At 44.6% G+C, this 26,472-nt stretch overlaps 4 protein-coding genes across 26 annotated transcripts in view; 2 read left to right on the forward strand and 2 right to left on the reverse strand.

Annotated features, from left to right (window-relative positions):
* The window catches only part of LOC100120439 (protein daughterless), a 126,113-nt gene extending 117,638 nt beyond the window's left edge, over positions 1-8,475 (reverse strand). For 4 of the 21 annotated variants that reach the window (XM_031925459.1, XM_031925467.1, XM_031925466.2 and 1 more), the window contains exon 1: positions 8,204-8,470. In XM_031925459.1, coding sequence (XP_031781319.1) covers positions 8,204-8,285 — 82 coding nt within the window. In that variant the 5' untranslated portion in view covers positions 8,286-8,470. Of the gene's footprint in view, positions 1-8,203 lie in introns of all 21 variants that reach the window. The other 17 variants (XM_031925471.2, XM_031925468.1, XM_031925464.1 and 14 more) reach the window with 11 other exon arrangements.
* Positions 8,476-8,597: 122 nt separating this feature from the next.
* LOC100120541 lies at positions 8,598-11,128 on the reverse strand. 2 transcript variants are annotated; one of them, XM_001604126.6, is made up of 6 exons: positions 10,906-11,128; positions 10,427-10,461; positions 10,237-10,345; positions 10,089-10,161; positions 9,867-10,001; positions 8,598-9,795 (listed from the first exon to the last, which is right to left on the reverse strand). In XM_001604126.6, exons 1-6 carry the CDS (start codon positions 10,942-10,944, stop codon positions 9,725-9,727), a joined length of 462 nt encoding a protein of 153 aa, XP_001604176.1. In that variant the 5' UTR covers positions 10,945-11,128; the 3' UTR covers positions 8,598-9,724. The 2 variants fall into 2 exon arrangements, with proteins under 2 accessions (XP_001604176.1, XP_003427455.1); XM_003427407.5 differs by having other exon boundaries at positions 9,906-10,001; positions 10,906-11,126.
* A 750-nt stretch (positions 11,129-11,878) lies between these two features.
* Positions 11,879-25,176, forward strand: LOC103316906. Its single transcript, XM_031925485.2, has 3 exons — positions 11,879-12,693; positions 21,699-21,926; positions 22,034-25,176. The coding sequence occupies exons 1-3, from the start codon at positions 12,618-12,620 to the stop codon at positions 22,216-22,218; spliced, it is 489 nt and encodes a 162-aa protein (XP_031781345.1). The 5' UTR covers positions 11,879-12,617; the 3' UTR covers positions 22,219-25,176.
* A 197-nt stretch (positions 25,177-25,373) lies between these two features.
* The window catches only part of LOC100120638, a 70,912-nt gene continuing 69,813 nt past the window's right edge, over positions 25,374-26,472 (forward strand). For both annotated transcript variants that reach the window (XR_001728840.2, XM_008212885.3), the window contains exon 1: positions 25,374-25,604. Coding sequence is in view for 1 of the 2 variants with exons in the window: in XM_008212885.3 (XP_008211107.1) it covers positions 25,520-25,604 (85 nt within the window). In the remaining variant the exon portion in view is untranslated. The remainder of the gene's footprint in view (positions 25,605-26,472) is intronic.

Consider the following 26,472-nt stretch of genomic DNA (forward strand, 5'->3'; position numbering starts at 1 on the left):
AGAATCTTTTGAATATAATATATATCACCAGCACTGTGCTGTTTCTATCTACTGTCAGCGATTGAATTTATAAACATTCTAATCATGTACGTTTGATTCAAATTGTTTTACTATTTTTTCGTGTTCCGGTGAATATGCGGTCCACCGCCATAAATGGTCGTATTCAGAGGGGCAACGTAACTGTTTAGCAGTTTACCCCAGGAGTCAAGAGAGGAGCGCACCTGCTTAGGCGAAAGAAAAATTAATAAAAAACGAGTCGAATCGTAAAACGATATAAAGCTGGCGCTGTCTCGTTTATCTTCAATCTTTTATTGCCTCCAGGGCAGTTCGCGAAACCAGCCAAAACATTCGTGCGTGTTATACTGGTCCCTGTACACGTACACACTACACAGCCTGTATAGCCCGAGTCGACGCATATAAAAATAATTTGCTCCCGTAGCTCCCGGCCACCAGCAAATGCACCGATAATCCGAGGCTCGTAGATCAAGTCCGATCGGCCAATTTTAATTCGACGGCTCATCCACTTTGCGAAATAAAAAAGTTGCATACGTAAAATCCGTACGGCTGATGCAGGAAAAAAGAAGTCAGCCGAATCAGCAACTAAATTTTCATCGCGCGCAGATGTGCCGAAATTTATATAACGCAGATACTACCTTAGCGCGCTTATCTCTCGCGAAACGACCTTATTTCGAGCGCATCAGCCGCGGACCGGCGGCGGCGTCGGCAGCCTCTCTCAAGTCTCGCGCGCGCGTGTACGCGGTGCCGCGAAAATCCGGCGAAGCCGTAAAAAGCGAAGGAGCCGTAAAAGCCAAGGCCCGATCGCGGCGCGGCGCGTATCTTCAAAGGCGCACGTCACGGGAGCGGAGAGCGTGAGTCGCGAAGGTGAGTGTGCAGGCGAGAGAGAGTGAGAGAGAGAGAGAGAGAGAGAGAGAGAGAGAGAGAGAGAGAGAGAGAGAGAAAAAGAGGAGCCGCAGCAGCCGCGAGAGTAAAGTCGTCGCGCTGCCGGCGCGCGCCCGGTACGCAAGCAGAGCGAACGCGCGTGCCGCGGCACGTGTCGCGCACGTGTCCGGTTTCTCCCACCCGCTACTCCTCCACCACCTTCGCGCCTTCTTCTCCCGTCTATCTTTCCCTCTATCTCTGCGATCTGCGCCGGTCTACCTTCTGTCGCGTCCTCTCGTGGACCAGGGCTGCGACGACGAGGCAGAGGGTCATGGCCATGTAGCGTTTCGCTCTTCGCGATTGCTCATGTCTCGACGTCTCCCGTTCGGCCGGAATGTGCTCAACAGGTGAGAGAGCCCGCGAGCACAAGCACGGCTTCTTTCGCGGCACACATTTTTCCCTGCGAGTCTGCCCTACTGCTACGGTGGAGAGTCTCGAGGGAGATCGACGGCTGCCTTGCGCTCGGACTGGCATATTTTTCGACGGCACATAATATACATACGAGAGATTGGCTGATCGAACTGCGTTATTGTTGGGGGAAAAATGTACTCGATGAATGCAGTGTATTTCTGCTTCGGAAGAATGAAACGCGTGTTCCACTGCATGCAGGCAAATATTGTGTGCGTTTATCTGATTGATTCAGCGGGGAATGACACTTGAATCGATTGGCGATTCATTCTGTTTAATTGCACGCCCAAGAGATTCGATTGCATCATTCGAGCAGGCAGGCTTCGCATTTGGATGTTAATCGGTGCGAGTAATAAATTGGCCGTTTGTAAACTAAGCGGCGAGATGAATATTTATTTGAAGATGAACATTAGAGCGGAAGTTTGTCTGAAACGCAAGGGATCACTAATGCAGAAAATAAATTTAAAGAACTCGCCTTGCTTTTAATAACGAGTGTCAAACGGGGATGAGCCCGATACGAAAATAAACCAGAAAAACTCTGCTAGGGACACCCATCAGGTGTTTGCGAGATGATCCTTAGGCTATCGTCCTCCCAAGCGACGCGTGTGTGCGTGTGTTCTGGTTCAATCACCTGTTATTAATTGTCGCAAAGCGAGTGGATGGCATCGAGGCTCGCACACATGCGTCGCCTGACGTCAGGCACGAAGACAGTACCACCTGCCAAAAAATCTCAAAACCCCTCCGCGCAGCAGACCCAGCTCGCGTATATACGCACACGCGTTCACGGGGCCGGCGGCCGTGCACGCACACGAGGACACGAGGCAGCGCGCAACCTGGACCCCGAGAGAGCGAGAGAGGGAGCGACAGGCAGCTCGCGACGCGTACGGTTGGCGCCAGCTCCGAGGCATCGGCTCGCTCTCGCACCTATATCTATCTGCACACGGCTATATAGCTATATAATATGTACACGCGCACGCGAGCGAGCGCGCGAAAGAGGGAGAGCGAGGAGTGCGCAGCGCGTGCATGTGGGCTGCGGACTTTGAGCGAAATCTGGCCAGATGTCTATTTCGAACGTGCGCAGGTCGCGTCTATACCTATATACGCTATAAGGGCGACGCTGCCGCCACTATACAACACTGCTGCTGCTGTTGCTGCTGCTCTCTGGTCTCTTTACAGGTGGTGTTTTTGCCGTCTGCGGCATCTGCGCGTGTTTATGTACAGAGCCCCAGCCCTCGCGCACGTTTTATCGTGACTGCACACCTCACGCGACCTGTCGATGGGAGGTCAAGTTCTTTGGCCTTTTTTAGAGCTGATCACACTTGCTTTGCGTGGGACTGTTTGCTCGCGATTCCTTCCCTTCTTTCATGACAATGCATAACCCACTGCAGACTTGGGGCTGTTCTCTGGAGATGTTTTGTTTTCTCAGCAATTTTTAATATACTTATTCTCGACGACATCGTTAATTGAAAAGTGCAAAGTTTCGGTGGTCGAAAGTAATTCCAAAAATAGTGCTCGCGAGCGGCGAGTTATTTCGAGCCGAACATCAAAGTGAGCAGCCTGCAACGCGCCTCTCGGTTTCTCTCGTGCCTACGCCACTGCGCCGAACGAGATACGAGGATATGGGTCTCTCTTTCTGCGCGAAGGGTGCAAGGTTTCAGCCGGTCTCGCAAGGCGACAGGAGCGTCTATGAAGATCGGGGATTCTCATGAAAAGGGATTCGTTTAAAGCTCATCAGAACGTCTTCAGCTTGTGCGAGTGTAAGTAAGACTTCCTCGAAGGACCGAGAAAACTTTAAAGCGGCACGCGACCCATTCTTTTTTTTCAAGATCTCACCTACAGTCAACCTGCGTTTCCTCGAATTCGAGTTTATATGTCAGCTGCAGCGAAGCAGGAGGATTCTCTACAGTTACATTTCTCAATTTTTTTTTTAATAATGCGATACTACACGTCGATGCGGAGCCAGATGAAAGTTCGAGAAGTCAAACGTTCAGTAAAAAAAGAACATTACTCGCTCGCTTTTGATCGAAGCAAAGTGCGTTGCAAGAAAACTCACTTGAAAAAGCGAACAAGGCTGCGAAACTCTCAAACAAGAAGTATACGAGCTTTGCATGCATAAAACGTATTCGAGCGAACATAATGAACTGCTACAAGCACACAGAGAGCTACTAGTCGCTGATAAGCTAACACCTCTGCGACATAATCGAGAAGTATGAGGTAGTTGCGTAACGATATCTGTGAATATGCCAAAGCTGCTTAATGGAAAATTGCGCAGAATTAGCACGTGTTTGACACGTCGATGCAATATTTATCGGAGGCAAAATTTCAAAAATCCATCTTGTATGCAGGGTTCGGCTGAAATATGCATGGAGAGTCAACGCATTCAAAATAATACAGTCCCTTCGTTCGCACTGCGCTGGAAAATCTAAATTTGATTTTATTATTTATTCCTCGACACGTGAAAACATCAAAAAGCGATCCACGCATGACTAAACTGCGGCATTTCCATTTTTACATCGTAAAGCCCTTGTGCAGCTGCGAAATTCCTTCGTAAAAGCCGTGAAAAATTAGAATACTCCACTATCGCACGTGTGAATCAAAAGTTTGTAATATCGAATAAAAATTAGCTGCAAATCCATGAAATTCCCATAAATTATCCCGCGTACGAGGCGTTCCGTCCCTCTCGGCCTCGAACGCTTCGAGGCCGAGAGAGACGGAACTTAAAAACTCAGCTGACAATTCATATTCCCGAGGATAAAAATCCAAAAGTACGTATACGCGCAGGGCCGCGCGCGCTTGTACACCGAAAACTTCTCCCGCGTGTACATAATACGCGCCCCTCCGCCCGGACTCGCCGCTCGAAAAGTGTGAGCCCTGTCTCTCTCTCTCTCTCTCTCTCTCTCTCTCTCTCTTGCTTTCGTGCACGTCTACCTACACGTAAACGTAGGTACGTGCGCGCGCGCGAGGAGAATAGGGTGATTCGAGAAAGAGGATCCTACATGTGCAGCGCGTCTCTCTCTCTCTCTCTCTCTCTTTTACACTGCTCGGAGCGAGACAGAGCGAGTAACGTAGTAGGGGTCGGTATTGCCGGGGAAAGGGATCCGGCAAAGGGGAGGCGAGAGAGACAGAGAGAGAAGGGGGACTTGCGTGGAAAACGAGAGAGAGAGAGAGAGAGAGAGAGAGAGAGAGAGAGAGAGAGAGAGAGAGAGAGAGAGATGCGGAGACTCGGCGGAGAGGGGGCGAAAGGGGGTGGAAGCAGATGCTCATCGGACTCGCTCTCGCTCTGTGTGTATACTGCTACACACGCACACTCTCGTGCGCAGTGCACGCACTTAGCCGAGTGAGAGAGATGCATGCGCGCGAGGGTATGCGTGAGTGGGTTCACATACGGGGCCGGACTTGGCCTTACTTAAGAAATATATATGCAGAAGGAGAAACGAGTCCCGGCTGCTGCTGCAGCAGTCGAAAATATATACGCGCTTTGCTCCGGAGCCGCCGCCGCCGACTCGCGCGGCTATATTCCACTGCGGGCAAAAGTAATGCGCGCGAGCAGTTGTTCGCGCATACATGCACGAAATCCGCGAAGCTTCGATCGCCGGAATTGTAGGCTTCCTCACTGGGGGCTTTTTATGTATTATGCGCGCTCTCCCGGCACTTCCGCGAGAAAGTAAACTGCTCCGCTCTCACGTGAATTTCTCAAAATCAGCTGGAGGCTCGCGCGTGTTTTTTCTTTTTGGAAATTTTCTACCTCTTCGCTGAGCCGCGGCGCTACGATTCGTCATTAGAATTTCAGTCGCATACAAATGCGGCATTTACAGCTAATACCCACGCGCGTTACGGCTATTTACTGTGACGATCGCGGCTCTGCAGTCACCACTCAAATTATTACTATCCGCAGTTCACATCCGTCTAGTTGGAAAATTTTCCAATTTTGCAGCCAGTAAAGCTGCGAAATTGCGGCCGCTGCCGCTGTACGTTCGCGGTCACAATGGTTTAAGCGCTCGATGCAACTTTATTAATGATTATTTTGCGTGCGATTGCCAGCCGGTCGTAAAGTTACCAAATTAAAGTCGCGCAGCTATTACCCCGTCGTAAACTGCCGCGATTTCTCCTCCGAATCAATTAAAAGGTATGCCGTGCAAAAACAATGAACATCGCGAAGATTCGAAAATAACGTTCGCTGCGGCGGCTTCCTTTTCCTCGAAGGTTCGACTCGAAGCGCTTAAAATATGACATCGTAAAGCGTAACGACGATACATACTAATCGAGTATGAAATTAAAGGCATCCATCAATAAGGGCCCAGTCGAAAATAAATCAACACAATTAATCTACTCGAGCATGCTGCAGAAGAAGATAAACCGCGCGCACTCGGCCGATCCCAATTAATCTTTTTGCCGGGCCTCCGAAAATTACCGCATTTCTCGCCGACCGGCGGCACAATGGCCAATTTCAATCCGCTCGAATTTCCATCTCTCGCGGCGCAGGAAAACGTTCGATCTGCTCCCGGGAGGGGGGGGGGGGGGTAAAAAATCTCGAGCAAAGAGGAACGCCGATGATGCAGCGGCGAAGAATCGCGAGGAATAAGAGAGGGCCAGCAGCGCGCAGCTGATCGTGCACCTGCGTTCGTAGCGGTACGCGTACTTTCTGCAGTGAGCGCGGCAGTGATTAAACTGCGCGCACGTGAAATTCAAGTAAATTAACTTTAGGCGTTGCCCGGTTCGATGAAACGCTTTTTTCGCCCGCGAGCTTTTTGCCCTGCGCCTCTCGCGCGGAGAGGAATGAGTGACTGCTGCCTCGTTGTTTACAATTGGCTTTAAAATCTGAAAAACCGTTCAATTATACTCGATGCAGCGCGTTTTTCAATCAGACCTTAGCTCCGTTCACTTTTCTTTCACTGTATACAAAAGAACAAAGCGAGGCGCAAACAACTGCCGATTAAATATTTATAAGCTGGGCACCGGAGGGAGATGCGCTTTCCTCGCGAGACGGATTAGCAGAAATTCCGCAGGAGACGAGCGCAGCGGCTCTCAATTCATTGGCCGCGCCGTATAAGGTATATAAATTAATAAGCCGCCGTGTATATTCCACCGCTCGAATCGAATTTTATTGCTCGCGCGCCGCCAGGAGGAAAATATTCTCTCTCGCGAGAGAAAAAGGCAGCTGGAGGTATGGGCACCCTCGCCGCCGCGCGCACGTATCGGACGTTAAGTATGTGGGTTTTCGACATGAGCCATTATGATTCCGAGTGCGTGCGTGCGAGCGAGAGACCGAGAGGCAGGTGCATCGCGCGACGGTGACACTCCCTCTCGGTATGTGTGCGCCAGTGTAATTCCCGAGGAGGGAAAGAGAAAGTCGGAGGGACGACCACGGCGAAGGACCGCGGCCGACCTAAGTCCGAGAGTATTACGTCTGCTGGACCTCGTTACTGTACGACCGGTGGCTTTTGTTTCCGGTTTCCTACCTAGTTGATTACTCGAATATTGCAAGAAGGGAAAAGTTGCGTTTCTTTGTCGCTTCGAAAGCTATCGGCGAATTATATATAGCCGAAGCACTCCTTCGATGTCATTGTCTGTCATTGTCAGCTACTTGAATTGACTCGAGCCGAGCCTTCAAGAGAGTCTAAAAGCCTCTTCTTTCGTTCGTCTACGGAACGTCGAGTGGACTATTTCCGGACTTGTTACTACTGCCTCGAGAGCACCCCGACTCAGTAGTCTCTCTCTCTCTCTCTCTCTCCCTCTCCCTCTCTCTCTCTCTCTCTCTCTCTCTCTCTCTACCGACTCAAAGATTATGTTTACGTTATTTCGTCTTTATGCTAGTTCAAAGGCATCCTCATACTCGCCGCACCGAACAAAGACTTGGGGTAAGAGATAACGAGAATCGACAATTTCAATCGACGCACGCTCTTTTCATTCGGTGCGTCAATCCTGTGCACCAACGATCGACCTTGAAAAGCTCTCCTTTGTTGGAGAGCTTTCATCGACACACCCTCGCAAGCCCGCTGCGCCGCAAGGTTACAGCTTGAGTTAGGTTAGGTCTCTCCCTAACCTCAGCCAAGGCTCAGCATAATCCCTCGGCACACACACACACACATACACACACACACACACACACACACGAGTGCAATCGAAATAAAAAGTCGTCCGACGGTGTAGAAGCAACAGCAAATTACAGTCGAAGCAACATCGATCTCCGAACAGAAGCGCGCAGCATCCCCGAGAGAGAGCCTCGTCGCGCTGCCGGTGCAGGCATCCCAAGACGCGCGCCGCCGAAAGGAGCCGCGGCTTTCTCGCATCGATTCCGCCGAAATTTGCCCCCGCGTGCGGAACTGGTATGGGTATAAGTACACGTAGGAGCGTGTGTGTCTCGGCAACGCGGAAAAGCTTTGTGTGCAGAGCATCAGCCCTGTCTCCTTCGCATCCCGCCGCTGCTGCTGCTGCTGCCTGCTGCGACATCGCTCCGGGAGAGCCGATGCAGGGGCAGCACCGTCCACCACATTGACAAGCGGACCAAAACACAGACGGTCCATCCGCGCGCGCGAGAGAGCAAAAAATACACACTCGCCGCTCTCCGACGATGATCCGATGTGCGCAGAGCCTTCGATCAGTCCTGCCCGCACTTTCCACACTCCCTCGCGATTTTCCAGAGCGACGACGAAGGCTCGCCAGGTCTCCGGGGCCGAGGAGATCGCCGAATTAGCGCGAGCGCCGAGAGGGACGGCAGATGATATCGGGGGGCAGCATCTCGCGAAACGCCGCAAGAAGCGCGCGCTCTTCGCGGCTATTTTCCGGGCCGCGTTGCGGCAAGTGGCGTCGGCCAAATCGCGGCTAAGCTACTAAGGATTGCACTGGTTGAACTCACCGGGCTGCTTGTTGGCGATCTTATTGAAGCAGTTTTGAAAAACCTCGTAGAGATGCATCGGCTCGTCGTCGCTGGCCGCCATGTTTCCGAACGAACGTCCGTAAGACAGCGCCGGCTTTGCGCGAGCACCGCCGAGCGGAGCTAGCGTACGGTGTTTTACGCGGACGATGCGAGCGGTCCAGACTCCAGACGTAGCGGGGAACGTTACGCGTTGGAAATGTCGGGCTCCGGCCTTACCGCCGCAGAACGCGTGGCGACATCTGCGAGCTGCGCTCAGCGCTGTGCGCCGGAACCGAACGCGGCAAGTTTGAGCTTTCGATACTTTCAGAAATAATGCGAATGCTAATCTTTTGTTGAAAATATAGAGGTCAAGCGGAAAAGAAATTAGTCTGAGTTACGTTAGTACACAACAAATTTCTCTTTATTAAAATTTATTGTTTTATTCGGTAACAATTTGCCGCTTTATTTACTTGGAAGCTGTTAAACAAAACTACGATAGTATTGGTATATGTGTATAACACGAGACTTTTGTCGAGATCCAGTAAAGTTAGTCGAAATCGAGAGTAAAACACAGCAAGTGTATATTCGTTGAATATTACACGTGAATGTACGTACATTCTTCGAGCGGATATTGATTATTTACAATAATTGCAAAATGTGTAAAAAATCTTTTTTATAATTTTAGAAAAGTATAAAATATTTGCGAATGCGTTGCGCTAGACATAATTAAAGTACGTTTAGTATTTTTTAAATAAGTTTACTGGCATTTCAATTCTTTTGTGATTAAACGTTTCTAGGCTATCTGTGAATTTTTTTAAAAGGAAAAGATGGAAAGACGTCTAGTACGCTAAACATACTTTATATTGATAAGCATACTTTCTGATACCTATGTACTAATTTAAGGCCTTGCTTGAAAACTGTAGAAAACGTTTCAATCATTCGCTTCACTCCAAGGATCAAAATCTTTGAACTGCGTATGTTATGACAATATATTAAGAGTTGTATAAATGTATTGCGTTATTTTTCACAATCAGAATGACAAGCTAGATAAACTAACAGTATACATTCATAATAACGAACATGACTAAGAACACACTATAATGACTAACAATTTTATCATGGCAAATTCTTTGATGTAAATAATAAAAAATGTAATTCATAAAGACTTGCATGCCACATTTTTATGATTCATATACAATACGTGCAGTAAGCTGTATTAAAAACTTTGCTATATTGTTAAGGAGTTCCATTTCAAGAAAACTAGTGCAAATATAAAATTTGATCAACATTTTTAAAAATAGTATATAAAAAGTCTTTCATCCTAATTTTCTATAGTCTCAAGTATTTGCTTACATTACAATATAAAAAGGTTTTATTAAAATTTAAAGTTAAAAAAGTAGGTGTCATGTTTGTTAAATATTAAATAAAAATTATTGCAAAACTTTTGTCAATATGTCATTACGGTAACTGCAAAGTTACAATTACAACATCAGACTCTGTAGGTAGTGATCAAACAATCATTTAAATGCTGGCGAAATCAGAGTTCTGCGGAACTGGATGAGAAATATCCTCATACTCTTGTCGGCCAAGGCCTGAAACAAAAAGTTATTAATAAAATTGATTTATTATAAAACACTCATAGAATATTTTGTGATTTAATTACCCATCGCAGGGCTTGCAAACATTGTAGAAAGGCTCCCACCTCTAGATTGTCCAATTTTAATTAAGTACATAATTGTCAATATTCGTACAATCATGTTTATTATCACCATGCTGGCGCTAAACTTTGTGAATGAACCTAAACATCATAATCACAATTAGTTTCAACTTTTCACTATCTCAATGCATTTGTTAAAGAATTAAGGAGATATTGCGTATAACTTACTGCCGCTAAAGGGAGAACTGACTGATAGATTTATGAAATCAAAGAACTCTGCTGCTATACTGATGAACAATGCCTATAACACAATGGAACATGGTATGAAACATTTGTTTAATTATTTTTAAATAATGCTGGTTAAATACAAACTTACAAATTGAATTGGCTCATCTGATTCTGCACTGTGAATTGCCCAGAATATGCAGATAAAAAATAGTGTGTTATAAAATATCATTGAACTTGAGGACCATCCTTCTATAGCCCTAGAAGCAAAATTTACAAAGATTATTATTGTTATTCCTGTTTAAAGTTCAGTGATTTCTTTAAATTCACAGTATACTTACCAGGTGACAAGTATAAAGTGTATAGCAAAAATAGCCTGGAATAAAATGAGAATAATCGAATTAAAAGTCAGGTTGATGATTCATCATTCATTATTTTACAAACTATGTCTCTAAATATTCTACATGATGATCCAAGTACAAGAAGGATTACAAAACGTACAGTGGTTGAGTTATATAAAAAAATTTTTCTCTTAAACTAGTCATGCAAGTTGTAATGTAACACTGCATGGTCTATATCTGAGATTATTATGGTCAGACAATAAGTAAATATATGTATACATGTGTATGTTAGCTTATGTTTGGAAATAAAACTCAGAGAGTAGAGTTGATTTTGTATCAAAACAATTTCAATCAATATCCAAATTTCTATTGTTATGAACTTAAAGGTCTTTGTGCAAACGTGAATAATAATTCAAAAATAGAATGATCCAACATTGTTTGGCAGGCGTAATTAGCGATAAAATTATGCAAAAGGTTACCTTTAAAGGAAACTGTGATATATTCGAGATCTCCCTCATCCTGAATCGGTGCAGCACTTGGCTTAAGTTAGCAATGTTGAATGTTTATTAGTCGGCGAAAAATATCTGGAATCCTGGAGTAGGAGTAGATAAGTGTCAAAACAATTTATTGTGCTTCTGCTCTGCTCTCTACTGCGGGCGTTTGACGTCTTTTTGCGTGATGGCCACCTCTTGCTGGTGCTGCCCTCTGTGCGGGAAGTAATCTAATTATAATTACGGTAATGCTCTGGATAATACAGATTAAGCTTATCATATGTGAAAGAAGAGAGGCTTTTTTTGTCATACACGTAGCAAGTGTGATTATTTTGACAAAATGTTTTATTCGTTCGTGAACATTTTTATGCCGCACGTACGTTATTCATTTAACGACTGTTGCAAGCGTTTTATATGCATATAATATGATAGATCGATTTTTCACAAAGAAAATATGAAAATGTGGATTCTAGAATTTTGAAAACTCGTATAATTAACTCATTTATGTCGTGCGCAGATGCGCTTGTGATGTTTTATTGATTATTGAGATTACGGAGATTATGACGAAGGGCGATAAGATAAAATTTATAGCGAAGATAAACATTGATGATTCGGCGTGGATTTGAGCTCCTACACAGATCTCGCTGCAACTGGTTATGTTTTTACCAGAGGGCACTCCTGACAAATATTCGACGCAATAAAAGGCAAATTTAAAATTCCCCGCGAGCACCTCGCGCATGCGCTTTCCACGCCTTCTCCCTTTATCGAAACGATATATAAGATTAATCGCAGTCAATCCTTTTCGGGAATACTCAAAAATCTAAAATCAACGCGCAGACTCTGCGTGCGTTCCGATTTGCAACAAAAAAATGAACAGGAAACACCTGAAAAATACGCCCACATATTCGACGTTCAAATTTCGACACGCTATCGAAACCGCGCGACGAGGGGTGTGTAAGTGTGTTCCGATGGGAGCTCCAGTAAGTACGGCGCGACGAGCGGTGCGATTGTGCGAAAGATATAGGACTTATGGCCGCGACTCTACCAACAGATGATTGGTCGCGCCGCGGCGGGTTCTCCACAGCTCGGAACTCGCAAAAATCTGTCGAAAGTCTGCACACATGCAAGTCTCTTCCAAGAAGACGAAACACATCTCGTACATCGCAACGGCTTCGCGTCGTCGTCCTTGAAATCGGCCTTGGCAAAAAGGAGTCGCGCCGTAAAAACATAACCCCAAACGCCGAGTCTACCGCATCGGCAAGAGTGAGTGCGTGTGCGGGTACAGAGAACGCGACACACAAGAGCATAGACACCGCGCTAAAGCTAGAGCGAGCGAGCGGGAGAGAGAGAGAGAGAGAGAGAGAGAGAGAGAGAGAGAGAGAGAGAGAGAGAGAGAGAAAGAGATAAAGAGCGGAGCATCAGCGGCGCGCGCGCCTCCGACTATTCTCTCTTTCTCGAGCAGTATGTGATATCAATCCCGACGGTACGTCGTGTGTACGCGCGCTCTCTGGTTCTCTCCCCGCAGGCCACTGTGTACGTTCTACGTTACGCGAATTCGCCGACTGCTCCCGTCTCTCTGGCAGAGTAGAGGCGGCTCCATACATCTCGCCGCAGCGAGCTCCAAAGGGAAGCGGAGACAGTAGAAGATCTATCGACGTGCACGAGGAGACTCGCAACAAGCCCTGCGCCGAGAGCACAAGATGTGGAGGTTCGAGGCCGCTCTCCTCTGCTGCCTGTGCGTGGCGACGATGCTCCTGCCGCCCTCCACGCTCGCAGGTACGTGCGCTTTCTCGCCCCTTTCTCTCTCTCTCTCTCTCTCTCTCTCTCTCTCTCTACACTCGTACGAACATCATCGAGAGCTGTTGGTCTTTGTTGTTTTGTCCGGCGAGCGTTCCAGAGCCGGGCTTGTTTACGCGCAGCTGTCTCCGTGTGTGACATTGCAGGCTGCGCCAGTTCGCGGTCTCTCTCTTTCTCTTTCGGGGTGGGACTCGACTTTGTCTCCGTCCGCGTCTACGCTCGCACCAGTTGCTGCTCCGGCACTCTCCGCGAGCTACCCACTCGTGTGCGCGAATTTCGAGTTTTTCCAGTTTTTCTGCTCTCGGGAATCGGGATGGCCAGCTAGTGCCTGTGCTGTGTACGTGCGTCCGTGTGCCTTACACGCGTACTTACACGCTCAGTGTATCAGCGCGGAGCCGGGAAAGGACGGGCGTCGGTGCAACTGGTGCCGCAGCCTACGCTATGAAAACGTGGTTTGCTCTCGTCCGGTGCTGGTGATTTCTCTCTCTCTCTCTCTCTCTCTCTCTCTCTCTCTCTCTCTCTCTCTCTCTCTCTCTCTCTCTCTCTCGACGCGACCGACGACGTTTATCGCCCTATCCGTCTCGACTCACAGTTCGCACTTCCTCTCGGCCTTTATCGCGCGGGCCTCTTTTTCCCGTGTACTTATACGACCAGCTCTCTCTCTCTCTCTCTTGCTCCGAGTGTATTTCAAGCCGCGACGTTCGCCGCCCGAGGGATGGACGTGTGTGGTTGTTTTGCTCTAACGCAGCTGACGCTCTCCCTCTCTCACTCAATGAGTTAATCTCTGGCTTATTATGTTGTTGTTTTCGCCTTGCAAAACAGGCTGCTATCAGCCGTGTCTGGCTCACTCTCTATATATTAGTACTACTCCTACTTTGTGAATCATATTTTATTCATGCCTCTCGCGCGCAGCTTCCTTCCTCTATTCCTCGTTCATTCATCAGTTTTATCTCCGACTCCCGCCCGTTCGCGGCTTTACGATCGACTGTCTGCCCTCTTTTTTGCATTTTCCGCCTCTCTCTCTCTTTCTCTCTCTCTCTCTCTCTCTCTCTCTCTCTCGCTGCTTTCCTTTCATCTTTTTTCCTCTATAAATATTTATGCCCGCCGGCTTTAACGCTCGACTCGAGCACCTATCGCGTTATTCTAATTCGGCCTGTTGTACAGCTCCGAAATGCACTTTGTTGCTCGCGCTCAACAAGTGTTGACGTCGGCGTTTTAACGCGCGGCCAACGCCGGCTCGAGATATTTTTTAAAATTAACCGCGGCTCTCGTATAACGTGATAGTGTGCCGGGCAGCCGCGTTTATGCATGCGCGTATAATGCTCGCGCGATAAGTACACACGCGGCCAGCGGAAATTTACTTTGGCTTTACTGGCTACGCGCGTCGGTCCCTCGTTGTTTATTCTCGAGTACATGAAAAATTAATCCAGATCTTCGACCCGCATTCAAAGTGCGCGCTTTATTTCTGAGTCAATCGCCGTTATGTACAGCCGTCGTGAATCACTGTCAGAGCTACTGTAATCTCTGCAGAAAAAAGCGCTCGTCCGAGAGAGATAGTCGGTAACGCGAGTCGAAGCCGGTTCACGCGTCTAGCGACACTATTTATCAAGCGCGCGATGAATTCATCTCTAAAACTATTAAACGCGCCGTGCGGCGGGCGCGATAAACTCAGGCAAATAAAGAAGCGACTTTTCCCTCTCTCGCACATATACGAGAGCATTAGTCAGAGCTGTTATTTTTAACCGTTTTCCACTGGCGATGCACGATTCTCTCCCCTTCTGCCTCGCCGCTCGGCAGCCCCTTTCTGCGTCGCTTTCGATTACCTCGAATTAAGCTCCGAGAGAGCGCGTGCGTGCGCGGCGCGAACGCGAGAACAGAAAATTGCCTCCAGGGTGACCCCGGCTGCCGACGACAATGGTCCGCTTCCGGTTTGCCATTCCGCGGTCGAGCTTTTTTCCTCCGCCGCTGCATCGACGCGCGTGTTTGGACACTTTTGCCGACGGATTCCCCGACAGCTCGCGCGCGCGTGCGTGGAAGTGTGTCACTCGCGCGGTCGCGAAAACAATGACGGAGAAACAATGCCTCGCGCGACTCTGTCGTCGCTTTTTAACGCCTTCGCAGGCTGGTCTGCCCGCGCTGCGGGAGCTTTATCAGATGATAAAAGCCCTTATCACATCGCGGGCGACTCGGTGATCTTGGCGCTTTTTTTCCGAGGAAGTGTCCGCGAGGCCGATTGAAATTCTGTTGTGCGAGCGGACGACAAAAGGACATCTGCAGTGGTAATGGCATGAAGTCTAATGAGGCGCTCTTTTTTTCTCTCTTCCTTTGGTGTATTATCTATCGATTTTCACGAGCTCGCGTTTCAGCACAGCCACGCCGAGGAATGGATTACGCGCGGCATTAGCATAATTATTCGCAGACATCGCGAACGTTGTGCCGCGTACGTATACAGTAGAGCAGCAGAAACAAGCTTGCAAAATAAGCGCTCGGATCTCCGAGATGCTCGCGAGGAAAATTAAATTTCGCGTTGTTTGTTCGTATGATCGTCGAAAATTAGAGGTATTATTGCTTTCGTTTCGTGCCAGTAGTCATGCGCTATGACGTATTTCCCTTTGAATAAATTATTGCACAATTTAACTATCGAAAATTCAGACGCGGCGTTCACTGTGCGGTGTATATGAATAATTTGAACGTAATTGTTCAGATAGCAACGATGACTAGCTTGTATAGTATAAAGGAACGCGAACGCGATTTACCTGCAAGATCTGAAAGGGTAATGGCCAGGACACGAGTAGTTTGAATTCGGCTAAGGTTAAGGGGGAGAGAGTTCGGAAATTCTAATATCTGCAAAGTGTAGTAAAATTCTTTCATCGGAGGACTGATGCTCTGGCGATGAGGCTATAAGAACAAAAGCCGAGCGTCATTGGTCTTCGACGACACAGATAAAACTGGTGTTCATACGAGAGAGAGAGAGAGAGAGAGAGAGAGAGAGAGAGAGAGAGAGAGAGAGAGTTGCGGAGTTGCCATGTTGGTGTGATAAAAGTATTACCTATTCTCTTATCTCCTCGCCGCAGCAAACACGCGCTCGCGATTCCTCGACGCGTCGACGCGAGCACTACATTACGCGTTTAAATAGCACTATACAATCAACCAGTGAAGCGTCCATGAATTATTCATCCTCTGATGAGAGTATTAAATGTACCACATGTCCATTCTGCTTTACATATTTCATGTACCTCCTTCTGCACGACCGCATGCGTACCGGCGCTGTGCCTTGCCTTTGAAAAATCTTGGGCTGCGGTATATTTTCTGCTTATAATACTTACACTGCTGGCTATATTAGAGTCTCACAAAAAGTGTGAGCGATCGAACAGCGGCGTTTTATTTATACTCTGTAACTCGGTATAAAATTACATCCTTTTTGTTAATATTACAATTGAGTAAAGTCTTCTCGAAAACGCAATCTGTAATTGGTGCAGAGAAACGTACGTACTGTTTACAAAGTGTTGAATGAGGTAGGTCAGTGTATACGCTATTTCTTGTTCAGTAATCTTAAAGAGATGATTCTACATCAATTATACTGTGCACGCTCTCTGGTCTCCCTTGAGGCTGCGATCACATGTCGAGTGCACCTGTTTCATTCATCATCATGCAGCCTTCATTTTGGGTTTGCTCATGCTATCACTGACGGAAATGCCCTTTTGAACCAAAAGCAATGAATCTTGAATATGATGTCAAAGGGAGAAATCATTCGTGGATTCTGTTTGCTTCAACTAAAATCATTTTACTTCAAAACGTTTACATAAGGATGGGTATTTCTGTGAGATAGGAAACATAATGGAAGCCAAGTACAGAAAATCTCGTTTTGACAACAACTTTGATTCAAAACAATCATCTCTCTCAGATGTATGCGGAAGCGATATCGATCTTCGCAACCGTAGCAATCCGAACATAATGCCACACATCTCGGTTACCAGAAAAAATCGCTGTGAATTTCACGAAACTACGTATACCTACCCTTCGTAATCCTATACATCACGTCAATAAGTCGCGATCATAAAAATCGACAAAAAATATCCGAAGCGATCATGTTGACACAGTAATTTCTCAGCGGCGCGGGCTAGCGTTCATCGGCACAAAAAGTTATCGATGTAACCCGTCGTTCGTCCGCGCATAGACGGCCGCGCGTGTACGCTCGGAATCCACCTCGGCGCCGTGCGGTAAACTGGTAACGCGCACGGACTGTAGTATGTCAGAGTAACGCCCGCAATCTCGCCCGTATAAACTTTTTATTTTCCCCGCGAGTGAAAATACGCGCTCCTTTTTCTTCTCCTCTCCTCCTCGCGCGCCGCCGAGAGATATACTCACTCTGTTGTTATTCCAGGACGGAAAGTACAGTCGTATTTTTTCATCCGCGGGATTCGCCGCTCGTAAAGCCCAGCGAGAGGAGATTGATTATTTCGTGGAAAAGAATGCTTTTATTTGGATTTCTATTAGCCTTCAAGTTTTTTTAAGTCGATACCATTATATGGCTATCATAATTATGTAAAATTTCTCGTTATTGTCAACAGAGGCTCTTGCTCTATATCATCGAGCATAGCGATACGAAATTAGCCCTCAAACCGCAATGAGCGGGGAATACCGGTTGAGTTTGGTTTTGATAAAAGCGACGTCGATCGCTGCAGTTTTCTTTTCTCGTAGCGTATCACACACGTGTCAGGATGCACTTCTTCGCTGAATATTCTAATCCGCGCGCGGTACTTCAGCGTTTAGTACGACAAATCCGTGCAGATAACGCGCACTTTTAGAAAGCCCCAAAGCTTTATCGGGTCCATATAAAACGCACGAGCCATATAGCTTCGTCCTTTTTCAGCTTTATCTGTCGCACTTATCTGACTTATGGCAGCGGCATCAAGCAGTGCTCGCATGTATCTCCCACGTTATATTCGTCGATGGATGCTGAGCGCACACTCATTTGACACGATAAGGCCCGTAAAAGAGAAGAGAGAAAGAGCCGCATCCTCTCGCACATGTACACTTTATATCATCCCACAGAGCTACGAACGGGTAGGAGCCGTACGATGGAGGCGCGTAAGCGCGATAACTCGGTACCGCCCTTTTCATTGACTTCCTGGAAGCTCCGTGAACGAGCGCATTGTTTCGCTTTCTGCGCCGCCGAGTCTCTGCTGTTGATCTTTTCTCCGCTTTTAGATCCAGAAGCATAGCGACGGCGAACGATGATGATTGCGGCGATGATGCGCGCGAGGGGAGAAAAAAGGGTATCGACGACTTGTCGGAGAGACGGGCCGTGCGTGTAGTCGTGTGATTCCTACGTCAAGGATTACGATCGCTATCTTCGGGATCGGGCGACCACGTGCTAGCGACACACACACACACACACACACACACACACCGAGACTGTTTTTAGAAGAACGAGGAAAGGCTAGCTGTGTCGGGCTCTTGCAGTGCGGGATTTCGTTCATTGATTTTTGCTTTTTCGTTGAATCCGTCTGAGCATTGTACAAAGTTCACGAGCAAATAGTGCGATAACGGTCTACGCGTGCGGGATATTACATGAATATAGCGCTGTACGTTTGATACAAAATGTTTTTTGTACAACAAGGTTTGCATCCTTATCGCCAAGGCAAATTAGCTTGAAAACAATAATGAGCAAGTTGCAAATACCTATATGCACAAAAACGTTCTATACTTCTAAATGCACATGAATCAACAGTTTTAAAAAAGTTCCAAGTGCAGGGGGCTAGTGAGAAATATTCGATATTTATTCCATATTGTTAAACGTTGTTAAGAAAGGTTGAACGCAGAAAGCGTGTTTTCATTATTCACTTTTTCCAAAAGTTAAGTGAATCGGCATATTTACATTCTAAATTTAAATTTTCAGGGTTATCCAGCTATAAATCAATGTATTTTTGGCGATAATGCGACGACTGAAATAGAATCTTGTATGCGCACAAAACGAAGATTAAAAGACTTTACAATCGTATACTGGACACTGTTGCATCATATGACTCCAGCTTGCCAAAACAAAATCGCTCAGAGCATTGATGGCATAAACATAACAAACATACTTTTTACGGTTAGGAAGCTCAATGTAGTTCATTCATCTGTTCAGTTTACTTATGTCACTCGAGGTGCTCATCATTTCAACTTTGCCTTAATTGAAATCGAGCATTTCCGGATCAATGGCATCCCGGTACTTCTAATAGTTTAAGCCAAAATTCACTTTAATACTTATAACAAATGGTTATGATTTCAAAATAGAAAAATCATTCTCATATCCCGTAAAATTGCAAAAAAAAAACAAAACGAGTTACACGATAGTAAAAATATTAAATAGATACTATTGATAAATGCATCAGGTATTTTTTTTTATTATCGACGATGATTGTCTGACGTTCTTAAGACATTTATTTATTACTAAATATATGCTACGTAACGCTCACTATTTATGTTGAAATCGGAAATAAACTGCCATACCTTCGGACCCGAAAAAAATGATATTGTTTTTACGTGCAAGTTTATATACGCGAAAACGAACTGAGATGTCTGTGAGCTAGAAGATAACAAGTTACTCAAAATTATACCTTTTCAGGAGACCTTGCTACTATGACAACGAGGTGACATAAATATTACTTACGGACAGCTTCTGAAAACGCATTTTCAAATTATTTGTTGTAAATATGTTTTAGCTTTTACCGGGGCATCAATAACAATAGCATATATTTTTCAAGGTCGTATAGGTGCAGCAGTTTGAACAAGCGTACCCTTTTATACGGACGATTTTCTCGTTTACTACATAAGTATAAAAAATGAGCTATGTGCTCGAGGGCCCTTAAGCTAATGTATTTTAATCACGCTCGCTTAATATTGGTCGGCAACGGTAACTTCCTCCTTTCCAGCAATCAGGCATCAATTCTAATAATACCGGTTTTTGCCACTTCTTTGTTTCCCCAGATACGTCACATCGCTAATTTAAAAAAAGGAGCTGAGCACACACGCGAAACGATAGAGAAAAACTAGCTCAACCGGTAATTAGAACTGCATCTATCATCGCCACTTGGACGCAACAAGAGCTCGAATATGAATAACAACCAACGCGGAGTTTCGCAACCGGCGAGCGAAAGTCGCGAAACTTCTCCGAGCGACGAATGGAGCAAGTGACGAGAGACTAGAGAGTATCGCATGTTATCGCGGGGCTGCACTGAAAAGCACTTCGGCATCGAGCCAGCGAACTTTAAGCGTACGACCTGTGCCGCTGTGCGACGGTTCATCTCTCGGAAGAGCGGGAATTCGCGAATAGCTGGTTTTAGAAAATATTCGGCGCTGTCTTGCTTTCTTTTTCTTCGAAATAGAATTTTCCTCTTGTCGGATGCGGTTCTTCGAAGTTTTTTCTCATGCGATTCTGCGAAGATTCTTGTTTCTCGGTGTGTAGTGTAATTTATGGCAAATCGTCGGAGTTTATATTGCCTTGTAAATCTTGCCGTACTCTGTGATTATTTATTAATTTTCTTGGTAATCATGAGATCGAATTAGCAATTTCCGCGGATGAGAGTTTTCCGCGCGGATTATAAAATTAATTTATGCGAAAACTATGTTTCGTAAAACATTTGGTAAATCTTTCGTAGTTAAACTGAAGAATCACGTTAGCGAGATTTATGTTCGATTTTGCAATTAAATTCAACCGATGGAAAAGAGACATTTAGAGCTACATAAAATAAGACGAAAAACCGCATAAAGGGTGTCAGATGTCTGCAGATAGAGACTTTCATATTATCGACAATTTGTCTTATCACACGCTATCGCAACCGATAAGCACTTCATCAGTCTTTCAGTAATATAATACACGAAAGTGAACGGGTTATTAAAACGCAAGCAGAATCGTATGACAATGACAGTCGCGTTACAGAAAATAAATAAACATTGTTGCAATGAAACGCATATGGTATAAAAACAAAACAAGAACTCATTAATCATGCAATGGCCGTTCGAGTGCGAGGATACATGCTGGCGCGGATTAAAATTTATTTACCCGCACATAACGCATCAATTCCGATCCGGAGTAATAGAAAGAATGCACTGCTCTTAATCAAATAGGCGCAACGCGCTCGTCGTTATGCTCAGCGTATGTATAGAGAAGAATCTTATGAAATTAATACCCCAGCGTGTTCTCTCTTAAATCAAAAGTACCTTCCTTAATTCGCTTGACTCATCTCTCTCTCTCTCTCTCTCTCTCTCTCTCTCTCTCTCTCTCTCTCTCTCGCTCTCTCTCTCGACGCCGGGACTGATCCATGCCGTACGTTCCGTTTGATAAATCGAGGCTCCTCTCAATTAACTGATTCAGCCAATCGTGGCCCTCGCTTTTATCTCCGGCCATCATAGTCCTCGGCATATAACTATGAGCATCGTTACCAACGAAAATAACGCTCTTCTTTCTCTCCTCATCCCCTCGCCCTTTCTCGCTTCCTCTTCTGCCTCTTCCTCTTTTTTTCTCTCGTCGCCGCCTCCGCCTCCGCCACTTTAAATCTCTCTCCGACTCTCAAAACCTCGTTCGAATCGAGCGTGCAGCCGTTCCTTTTTCCCGTTCGCTGTAGCCCGTGCGTTTTTACGGCCATTTCTCTCCTTCATCGGTAAGTGATTGATGCGCTCGCGCAGATATGCAAATCGAAGACAAGCGAGCCCGATCTCTTCGCTGTAGACGCGGCTCTTTAAACGCCAGCGTCTAACACTCGCTGCGCTACCTATATGCATGCTCTTTTTGCACCGCTTTGCGGATCGACTTGAGGCTATCGATGTTCTCATGCGGCATAATGGTTTTCAGCCGCTCGCACAATATGGACTGATCTGTGACCCCGAAAGCCATTTCGACGCGGCTCGATCGAAGCAGAGTTACGCGTCGCTTTTCGCTTCGTCGAATCTAGTGTAAAACTTCTCAGCTCCGACGCTAATTTAACGATATTTTGCAGGCGGCCAAAGCAAGTATGGCCAGTCGTGCAGCACGGAAACCCTGGACGGATCGTCCTGCGGAGAATTCGAAAGATGCCAGCAGGAAAGCGGAGGCGGGGCCAAGTGCACCTGCAACATAGGATTCGAGTACATCAACGAGAGATGCACCAAGACGGCCACCACGCCGGCCCCTACGCCGCCGGTCGTGGAGGAACGCGGCGCGGGCGAACCTCTGGTTGATGATAAAGGTATTGGGAAAACATTCCCATCTATATGTATATATATATACTTGTTGCGTGGGTTCGACTGCAGTACTCACTACCGCCCCGCTCTTTCTCTCTGTGCACTTTTGCAGGTGGCAGTTCCGTGGCGGCGATCCTGCTGGTGCCGACCTGCCTCATCATCATCGGCGCCCTGGGCTACTTCGGCGCGCGGCGGTACAAGTGGCTGCAGCGGTTTCGGCAGTTCCGCCAGAACCGCTACGGTAGTGTCCTCGTCACGAGGGACGACACCGACGACGACGACCCGCCGATCGCGTAGAACTATCGTGTGCACTACATCGAGAACGTGAACTGACTCCGCGGCCGGCTCTCTCCCTCAGTCTGTGTGTGTCCTATGCCATTGTTCAGTGGGCAACGAACTTGCAAAAGTCGCGCGGATATCGTTATCCTGTAAGTGGACCGATGCCGGACGGGAGCAGATTTCTCATACTGGCGAGGATCGAGAATCGTTGTTGTCGATGTTGAGTGCGTGCGCAACTGTACCGACCGTCGGGAAGGAGGGTCATGACGATGTCGGAGCCGAGAAGAAGAGGAGATCGTCGGTTGGATTTTCAATAGTCAGGCGAGCGGGAATTTGTGTATAGCAAAAAGGCCAAATATGAAGGAGTTTCTGTGCGAGAGGCGTAGTTTCCTCGACACCACGATGATGTATCCTGGTAGTTTTTTAGAACTTTAAAGTAGCAAGAAATTTTATTCGGCAGCGAGAAATGCGCGAGGGAGTTGTAGAACGGAATTCATTATTTTCGAGTGTTACAGTTTTGAGAGGGAAATTTTAAGATGTGCGTCGCCGCCCGCCGATTCGGCGAATTGTATAAATGTTGTAAAGTGCTGGGAAACTAGCGCTCGCATAGTCACTCGCATTATATTTATGTACATCGATAGCGGATTATGTAGAAGAAAAGAAAAGAAAAAGTTGAATATAGAAAAACTGCATTTAACATAACTGTACGACAAAAAAAAACGATGCGCTGAAGACGTAATTTTCTTTTTTATATATGTATGATTAACGATTAAACGGGTCAGTAGCTTCATATAATGTTCTATACGTTATTTAGGGTGTAATAATGTGGTAATTGAATCTTTAAATACTCTTGATATAGTGCCCAAGACCACTGACAATTTACACGTATCCAATTTTATATAGGATGTAAGAGCACAGTTTCGATTCTTTGGCGAGGAATGTGAAACGTGTTATGTGATTGCCGATACGGTTGGTACAATTAAATTACAAAGAAATTTTATAAGTATATGTGATTTACTTGGAAATCTTCGACTTCTATTCAAGTTGAGCACATCATTAAAGTTTAATATTATTTTTATATGCATTCATTGCCTTAAAAAGAGTTGTTTAGATTCAGTTACAATTCAGTTTCTGTTGATCGTTAAGTTGACATTAGTTGTAACAGGTTAACTCCTGCACATATACATTGATAAGCTGCCTTTGTTCAATTGCAAATTTTCCAAGTCAGGTTTGGCAAAGCAACGTATTTGAGCCTTCTTTTCTATGCCAAATTTAATGTTAAAAACTTTAATGTATTTGTCGTACCTTCTATATATTGAGCAACACTTGTGTAAATAATTCGTTTTTATCATGATTTCAAGTGCATTCTTGCCATGTCGCACATTCGTTTAATTAGCCTAGCTAACTCGAGATAAAAGTTTATTTATGAAAGACTGATAAAAGTCCTTAATCAGTCTTCTATCGTAATACGCTCATAATTGTTCTTCTACTCTTGTATTTTGTGTACAGAAATCTTTACGCGGTGAAGAAAAGTCATCACTTGTATGACGTGAAACTACTAAGATCCATAAATCTGCGAATAACGAAATCTAGATTCATTGTCTGGCATAATCTGCCGGGTTAATAGTTTTCGATTCAAGTGCGAAAAAGTTCATTTCCGTACGAGCTTGAAGTTGATAATCACGTGAGTCGACAACGAACTTTCGCATGTGTATCGAAAAATATTTTTCGAGTTAGTGTGCTTAAATCCGACTTTGAAAAAATTTGTAGGATGAGCAAAGTTTTGCTTTAAGCACACTGAATCGACAATTTTTAACGTATTTGTTAACAGAACTGTATAATGTGTTTAATGGATTCTTCCTAATGGCCAAAGAGAGTAGTTTTCACATTCGCAATTTAAACAAGTAAATATTTATGTTTTAACTAAGTTACATAATATATGTTGCCTTTATACTTCGAATTAAGTATGATTCTATTACGATATAAACACTAATAGTACATTACGATACGTGTGACTTAAATGGCTCTTTTTTACACGGCTCAGTTAGCACCCGAGCGCAGCGAGGGCGCTAAGCGCCGTGTAAAACTGAACCATTTAAGTCAAGAGTATCGTATAAAATTGTATAGCACAGACGGCTAAAATCCGCAAGTCTCGCCTATTCGCGTCTAAAGTAGTCCTTATTTGCACCGTGAGATTAGGGCACAAGCGTAGAGAGTGTGATAAACACGGTGCAAAAAAGGACTGCTTTAGTCATAGATATGCATGACTTAACAGCGGATTTTAGCCACACTGTTCTATAAAAAGAATTTTATATTGATTGCAAGAGGACCAGATTTTATATAAACCACGATAACAAGTACGAAATTTTTTATAAAAAACTTAATGAATTAGCTAAATCCGACCGTTATCGCCGATTTTTGATACTTTCACTCGTTTGTGATTATTCAACTTTTTTGTGCTAAAATTTCCATTGGACTGAACACCATTGCTGTTGATGCCTTTTGTAATGCTTCGGTAACATACAATAATTTTTTCTTTATTTTGTAAAAAAACTTTGATGTACAAATCAATATTGATATCTACAATTGTTTTTTTTCCAATATTATGCAAAATGTTCAATATATTCCGACTATAAATTAAGTAGAACAAGTCTTGGATTGTATGTAACCGCTGCATTACGTTTTTTATATACTTTACTGTGATGTATAGGACACTTCGATTAGAAATTTAATAATAAGCCATTCGCCTAACTAAAAAATGTAACATTTGATTGTTTCTACAACCATCAATTGGTGCGATTAAAATGCATTAATTTTTTTTAGTGATTTTTCATTTGGATATGATGCACCTTCGAATAATGCTTTAAAAATTTTTATTTTTTTTTTGCTATATACTGCGAGAGTTTTAGTTGAGAGATTAATTTCTGTCGTCGTGTAATTTATTTCAATTGTAAAATAAAATTTCTTCAAAACGTTGTCACTTTTGCTTTATTTGTTCCTAATAGCTAAATCTTCTTAAATTTACTATCAAATATTTAAATGTAATTTGAACTACCGCCATCCTTGACATCGCGAACTGAGGCGTAAATCACAATCACAATATTGCTTGGCGTCAACTTCAGACTGTACCTGCTTCTTTCGGAGATGCGATCAGGTTGGTTTCCGGCCATAACATAACGTCCAATCGATCGAGATTTGCAAAGTTTGTTTTGACAGTTTCGCAAGCGCGGGAGACAATTATTAACCCATATATGATTTTAAGATACCCAGATGATATTGTAACTAGTGTTGATACTGTGATACAAATACTGAAGTGATAATGAAATCTTTCAAACTAAAAATCCAGACAAATCAGAATGTGATTGCCGCGCAGTCGCCGGTTATAAGATCTAGCTGGTTCAGAGGTTAGTTTGATTTTCTTTTAAATATTTTCATGCTACAATGTTGAACTATTCCCAATAAATAGTGTCGATGTTGTTCGTATTTAAAGTTTCATAAATAGTATTAAAAAATTAATTTCCCAAATATTTTTTTCAAGTATTTACAAACAATCCTAAAACTTATTTTACAAATTATAAGCAGGGTGCAGTTGTCTAGGGGTTTAAGTGCTAAAATAACACAAAGTTCAATAATTTAAAATATAATATTATATTGACATAATTTACATTAAGTTCAAAACAAAAATTGCACGCATCGATAAACTCAACGTTACTCATAATCGCCGTGCTAATGCTGCACATTGAGATTCGAAATCGTTAATGGCTCACGTGCTTCAGATGCAAATAAAAATAATTTACGCCCCGCATGTTCTGCTGTATATACATACATCAGAGAGTCATGATAAATCTTGCATAAATTTTTGAAATTTTTTCATCTTAAATTTAAAATTACAATTATTTTGTTTAGCCATGTTGAGAAAGCAAATCAACTTAAGTATATTGCACGAACGCATACATATAAAATAAACTACGTTTGCAAAGTATCATAAAGGTTCACGTAATCTACGTTACTGTAAGTCAAGTAACATCAACTATCGATTTCTTCATAGTTTTTGCATGCTCGGGAAAAGCGTAAAAATTTGATTATTGAAACTGCAGTCGAGAAATATGATTATTCATTTTCAAAGTACACTTTGTCAAACAACGTGATACATTTTATGACATAATGATTACATAAAAAAAATTATTGTTTTCGATGATATTTTTTCTTTAAATCGCTATAATTTATAACATCTCGTACTCTAATAAATTCTGCACCATCACAAATTGCAAG

The sequence above is a fragment of the Nasonia vitripennis genome (genome assembly GCF_009193385.2).
Source record: "Nasonia vitripennis strain AsymCx chromosome 2 unlocalized genomic scaffold, Nvit_psr_1.1 chr2_random0010, whole genome shotgun sequence".
In the NCBI taxonomy this organism is placed as follows: Eukaryota; Metazoa; Arthropoda; class Insecta; order Hymenoptera; family Pteromalidae; genus Nasonia; species Nasonia vitripennis.

Excerpts from the sequence above, each read along its gene's own strand:
- LOC100120541 (XM_001604126.6), bottom strand. The coding sequence starts at position 10,944 with ATGAGGGAGATCTCGAATATATCACAGTTTCCTTTAAAG. Across the intron at positions 10,162-10,236 it reads CAGATGAGCCAATTCAATTT|GCATTGTTCATCAGTATAGC; the intron begins GTAAGTTTGTAT and ends ATTGTGTTATAG. Across the intron at positions 9,796-9,866 it reads GTTTGCAAGCCCTGCGATGG|GCCTTGGCCGACAAGAGTAT; the intron begins GTAATTAAATCA and ends TTTTTGTTTCAG.
- LOC103316906 (XM_031925485.2), top strand. The coding sequence starts at position 12,618 with ATGTGGAGGTTCGAGGCCGCTCTCCTCTGCTGCCTGTGCGTGGCGACG. Across the intron at positions 12,694-21,698 it reads GCCGCCCTCCACGCTCGCAG|GCGGCCAAAGCAAGTATGGC; the intron begins GTACGTGCGCTT and ends GATATTTTGCAG. Across the intron at positions 21,927-22,033 it reads ACCTCTGGTTGATGATAAAG|GTGGCAGTTCCGTGGCGGCG; the intron begins GTATTGGGAAAA and ends GCACTTTTGCAG.